This window comes from Staurois parvus, unplaced genomic scaffold (assembly GCF_062004578.1).
Source record: "Staurois parvus isolate SC_StPar_1 unplaced genomic scaffold, SC_StPar_1.0 ptg000415l, whole genome shotgun sequence".
NCBI classification, from domain to species: domain Eukaryota; kingdom Metazoa; phylum Chordata; class Amphibia; order Anura; family Ranidae; genus Staurois; species Staurois parvus.
In genome coordinates, this window is record NW_028318211.1 from 5514233 (window position 1) to 5520800 (window position 6568).

The window sequence follows — 6568 nt, forward strand, 5'->3', positions numbered from 1 at the left end:
GTATTTTTCATCAGAAAGGGGATGTTACACAAGGCTTGGTCCTGCTGTACAACAAAAACCATAGCAAATCTTGATGTGAAACTGGCTCCATACTGCTTTTTGGCATCCAAAAAATAATTTTTTGGGGTTTTTTTTCTTAATTAAATAGATTGCAATCCACACACAGCCATTGAAGTGGTATTTTGCATCAGAAAAAGGGTATTACACAAGTCTTGGTCCTGCTGTACAACACAACCCATGGCTGCTATAATAGCACATCTTTGTTAAACTATTTACTATTGTTGTGCCACGTGTTGTGGCATCTAAATAATCACTTTTTTGTTTTTTCTTAATGCACTACTTCTCTAAGCTCTTTTTTAATAAGATGCTTGAGATAAAAAATACAAAATGTTTACTATTGTTATATATTTTATGCCATGTTTTTTGGCCATCAAAAGAGGCACTTTTTTGTTTTTTCCTTTTGCAACACTTCTCTAAGGTCTTTGCTGGAGATAATAAATACAACATGTTTACAGTAACTATTATTCAATTTTTTTGGCATTAAAATAAGCACTTTTTTTTAGGCTATACTTCTGTAAACTAAAGTCTCTTTTAAAAGATGCTGGTGAAAAAAAAAACTACAAAATGTTTAAAACTTGATATTTTGATTGCACTCTTTTGCTATTAAGCTATTGCTTTATTATGTTTAAATTGACATAATAAAGCTATGTTATAATTGCTGTTTTTTTATGTTTTGGACTCTTTATTCTAAAGAAAAATGTGTTTTCATAAGCTTTAAGGGGGCGTGGTTGGGGGCAGGGCTGGGGACGGGGTTGGGGGATGGGCCTGGGGTGGGGCTGGAGGCAGACCTGGGCAAGGTTTGGTGGGGCAACTGGTGAAGAGTAAGGTTTTTGCCTGGCTAGTAGGTCTAGACTTAACATTTTAAGCCCTGCCCTAGAGAACCCCACTGAATCACCAGACATGTGAATTTTTTTTATACACAACCAAGCTTCCATTTTGGATGGAGTAAGGATGTATTATATTTCTACAAGGTTTTTATTACTGTGTGGGTCCTTGTTGGGAGATTTATCTTGACTTCCTATTATGTCTCACATACCTGTTATTCCCTGGACAGGAAATGAGGGTAAATCTTACCAATGGAGACACAAAAGGCAAATGAAACCCGAAAAACAAACTTTAACCATATCTCTCTATACATGATTTAAAAAAAAAAAGTTTGGGTTAGAGTTGGGCTTTAACATTGAAAAGTCCAAAGGTTTTCTGCTTTTGTTGGTTTCTGTATAGAAAATGAAGCTAAAACAAAAAACAGAGGAATCAGTGCAAGCAAGTTCCCCAGACCATAATGCCAGAGACCATAGTAAACGTTCATGTTAAAGTTCAGTATATGTGAGTCCACATAGCACTGGGGCAAATTCTTTAGGCTGTAGCAGATTCTAATTAAAGACACAAAAGAAGGAAAAAAGTGCCTCTAAGTGCAGTATGATGGACATTTATTCTGGAACAATGAAAAGACACTCACATGATAAAAGGTATAAAAAAGCTCATCAGTATAGTGAGGTAGAAGGATGATGTCCCAGTCCTCACTGAGTGTGCCTTGGTTAGCGTTAGGAGAGACTGTAGATGGTAAAGGCCGGCCAGCGTGTGTTTGTCTTGGAAGATGCACTCGAGGGTGAGCTCCATCGCCCATCTTCGGAGACACGCTGGCAGGCCTTTACCATCTACAGTCTCTCCTTGTTCCAGAATAAATATGTCTTTTCATTGTTCCAGAATAAATGTCTGTCATACTTCACTTAGAGGCACTTTTTGCCTTCTTTTCTGGATAGAAAATTAACCTTTACAATGCAACAGTGAAGTATTACCAGATCAGCATTTAGGAGGTTACCTTCATCTGCTGATTTGAAAGCTGTGACCCAAAGGTTCACAATAAATAAAAAGGGCAGGTGTACATATATTGATATTATATGTGTTTATTGGTGATGTTATGCTGACTGTATTTCGTGTTGGTAATATGAGGAGTCCTGTCAGTACAACTTACTATACTGTATTTATTTTGTTCTTCATTCTTTTGGAAAGTGTACATGTTTCATATTTCTAAGCTTGATAAATAGGACAGTTGGAGTCCTTGGCTTCCCTTTGTTGATGCCTCCTATACAGTGGAATATGGTTACAAATACTTGTTTTAATTTTGGGCTGCCAAAAATAAGGACAATTGACTGTGCAGGTGAGTAACTATAGATGATCACTAAACAGCCACAGAATTCTGGGCTGTTCGGAGGGAAGATATCTATAAATACCAAGACTTCAGCTACATAAAATGATACATACAAAATGAGAAGACAGCTTATTGTCCTGGCTGCCCGGATCCGTCCTTCTGCCCGAGCATTCAGTTCTCCCTTTGTATTCTTGTCTGACTTCTGAGTGTTGGTAACAAGTGTCTTGATGATCAACCCATTAGCAATTCCTACAAGGACCAATGGTAGGGAACAGCTGACAAGGTTACTGGGCAGTAGATATGCAGTGCTCAGTTTGGGGTATGATGCTACCTCACTCTCATTATTTGATATATTTGATTCCAGGGCATCTCTGTAAATGTTCCAGGCTGCAGGGAGGCCAGAAGCAAATGAAATGAATAAGGAAACCAATATGAGAGGTGGAATCAGTTGAGCACCTGCAAGCTTTAGTCGAAGTAAAAAAGGATGAGTGGTTATTACAATCTGCAAGTAATAATTGATGGAAAGGCAAACTGTAAACCAGAAGCTGGAATAAATTGGTAGAATGAGAAAGACAACTGACACTGTATAGACTCCATCAGTAAAGTACACGTCACTCTCAATGAAACTCATATAATCATTGATTAACATAGTGAATTGAAATATAATATTGGATATGCAGAGAGTCACCACGATGAGGTCAGATGAGCTAAAATTTTTTCCTTTGGCTTTATCTATAAGGTTCACTATAATGATGAGTAAGTTTGTAAAAACTGCAATGAGGGTGCTCAGAGCCAGAATAGTCATTAAAGCCAGAATGAACACAGGAAGCATCAGATATATTTAAAAAAGACTAAAAAATGGGGAAAATACTTTGCTATTAGGGTTTTCCTGATCCACCTGCCAAAATAAAAAGAGAAAATAATGAAGGGTGACAATAGAACTTTCAGACAAGTTTTATTTACTATTATATCTTATCATATTGCAGTGATCTATTGTCCTGCTGGACTGGTGTCGCACTTTCTTGATGACTTCTCTGTCTGACTACCCTACTTTCTCTCCTCTGAAATACCCACTATCATCCTTGGAGATTTTAACATCCCCATTAATGTGAGCAACCCAGCTACAACCAAACCTCATCTTTTACCTTAACACAATGGACACAATCCTGTTTCACTAGGATGGGAATACATTAGACCTTGTTTTCTCCCATCTTTGCACTCCCTACAACTTCACAAACACCCTCTTTCCTTTCTAATCACAATCGTTTCACCTTTACAGTGCCCTCATCTTCAAACACGTCTCTCCAAGCAGCAAACAATTACCTGCAGAAAACTTCACAACTTTAATCCTTCTCTTCTCTACTCTGCAACTGACTGCCTCTATAACATAATCTCTCCCCTGTCCTGCCCTGACCTGGACACTTCTGTCTACAACAGTTCACTTTCATGCATACTAGACTCTCTTAATCCTCTAACTACATGAAGTATCAGGCCCCGACCATTACAACCTTGGCAGACTGACGACACAAGAAATCTTAAGAGACATAGTCATGCACTGGAGCGATTGTGGTGTAAAACCAAATCCCACCAAGCATTCTCCCTATATAAATCTGCTTTCTTAAAATACAATTCCTCCCTCCATGCTGCCAAACAAGCCTACGTTGTCACTCTTGTTAATACCTTTTCATCCAGTCCTCATCATCTCTTCTCTACTTTTAACTCTCTACTTTCTCCACCTCCACTCAGTAACTCACTCACTGCTTACAAGATTGTCAATCATTTCAAAAACAAGATTGATGCAATTCATAGGGGCATCACCACTACACAGACATCTACCCTACTTAGCATACTCTCAGAAGCTCCATCTCACCACCTGCTCCCTGGATCCTGTTCCCTCACAACTACTATGGTCACCCTCTTCTTCTATCCTTTGCTCCCTCACTCACATCTTCAATCTCTCCATCTCTACAGGCACCTTCACCTCTCCTCTAAAGCATGCAAAGATTACTCCCATACTTAAAAAGCCCTCCTTGGACCCCACCAACCTGAACAACTTAAGTTCCATCTCCCTGCTCCCTTTTACCTCTAAACTCTTAGAATGCTTAGTCTACAATTGCCTGAGCTCCTACCTCACTGACAACAACCTTCTTGACCCTTTACAGTCGGGCTTTTGCTCACTACACTCCACTGAAACTTCCCTACTAAAACTAACTAATGATCTGCTAACTGCCAAAACCAATGGCTGCTACTCTATACTCTTACTACTTGACCTCTCTGTGGCTTTTGATACTGTTGACCATCCCCTCCTCAAAAAACTCCACTCTCTTGGCCTCCAAGACTCTGTTCTCTCCTGGTTCTCCTCCTACCTATCGCAGTGCTCCTTCAGTGTTACCTATAACTCTGTCTCCTCCGCTCCACTTCTTCTTTCTGTAGGGGTCCCTCAAGGGTCTGTCCTTAGACCCCTTCTCTTCTCCATCTACACCTCCTCCCTTGATCACTTGATAAACTCCCATGATTTCAAGTACCATCTCTATGCTATCTATCTACTCCTCACCTTGCCCCTTCAGTCTCCTCGCACATTACTAACCTACTAAGTGACATATCAGAAGTGATGTCACTCCACTTCCTTTGCAAAATGGAGCTCACACTATTCCCTCCAGCCCATGTCCCCTCCCTTGTCTTCTCCATCAAGATCAATAATACAATTATCAGTAACTCCCCTCATGCCAGGGTACTAGGTGTAATCCTGGATTCCCATCTGTCCTTCCAGCCCCAAATTCAATCACTGTCCAAACCTTGTAGAATTCACCACAACAACATCTCCAAGATATGCCCGTTTTTAACCACTGAAACCACTAAGCAACTTATTCACCTACCTAATTGCAGGCTATCCCCTCTTCAGTCTATCGTGAATGCTGTTGCCAGACTCATCCACCTTACCAACCGTTCCATATCTGTCATCCATTTCTACATAATTGAAAAGGGAGGTTTCTCAGTGTGTAACATCAAATATCAAACATGGAGGAGGAATTGTGATGGTATGGGGTTCTTTTGCTGGGTTTAGAGTCAGCAACCTGCACAGAGTGACCGGAATCCTGAACCAAAAGTTCTACCACAGCATTCTGCAGTGCTAGGCAAAACATCCTGATCTATGTCTAGTTGATCAAGAGTTTATCATACAGCAAGAAAATTGTCCAAAACATTGAGTACTGTACCTCCAAGCTATGCAAGAACAACTGCACCTTAGAAGAAAGGAACAAGATGGTAGGCTTCAAAATATGGAATGACCAACACAGTCCCTAGACTTAAACCCCATCTAGCTGGTTTTGGATAACTTGGACAGAAGAGTGAAAGCAAAGCAACCTACAAGTGCAATACACTTGTGGGAACTTCAACAGCAGTGTTGGAAATAACTTTCAAATATTTATTTTTTCATTGTAGAAAGAATGTCAAAGAAGTGTTTAACTGTTATTTCTGCATGGGGCCATGTGTATGAGCAAAAGATTTTGCTTAAATTTTAAATAAAACAATTCCATGATTTCATTTTTGTTTCAAATGTTTTTTACTGTTCTATACTTTGATTTCAGAGTACATTTAGGCATTAATCTGCATCAGTTACAATAAAAACTAGAAATATTGCTGTGTTATAAAGTTTCTGAATTAACAACTCTAGAAAGTGTTACATGTTTCACAACAGTTACATTTAGAGTATGTCTTTAAAAATGTATTGTTGTAATTCTAAAACACAATCTAAGAGAAGTTAGGAGCCTTTTAATCTAAATATATATGTCTGTTGGGATGACTAAAATTTGAGGAGTTAAACCCGTATCTCCATGATGCTGTCCTTGAAGGCCTTATTTACCCTGGCACTGTCAAACCTATGTTTACATGCAGATTATAGAATTAAAAACTGCTAAATCGGCTTTAGAGCAGGAACAACTAAAAAAAAAAGTGATTTTGAAGTCAAAAAATTTGTTCATCCTTCCCTGATGGCTGAGTTTGGAGAAGCTAAACACAGGAGTGCTAGCGTGAATGAGGCCTAAAATACATGTATGTACAGGTGAAACTCGAAAAATTAGAATATCGTGAAAAAGTTCATTTATTTCAGTAATGCAATTTTAAAGGTGAAACTAATATATGAAATAGACTGATTACATGCAAAGTGTTGTGAAAGTCCTCAACACTTTTGAATGGCCTTTTCCTCTCCAGGCTGCGGTCATCCCTGCTGCTTGTGCACCTTTTTCTTCCACACTTTTCCCTTCCACATAACTTTCTATTAATGTGCTTTGATACAGCACTTTGGGAACATCCAACTTCTTTAGCAATTTCCCTTTCCCTCCTTATGGAGGGTGTCAA

At 39.1% G+C, this 6568-nt stretch overlaps 1 protein-coding gene across 1 annotated transcript; it reads right to left on the bottom strand.

Annotated features, from left to right (window-relative positions):
- Window positions 1-2057: 2057 nt before the first annotated feature.
- LOC149454911 (taste receptor type 2 member 40-like) lies at window positions 2058-3044 on the bottom strand. The gene has a single exon (XM_089687003.1). It carries the CDS (start codon window positions 3042-3044, stop codon window positions 2058-2060), a length of 987 nt encoding a protein of 328 aa, XP_089543129.1.
- Window positions 3045-6568: the final 3524 nt, after the last annotated feature.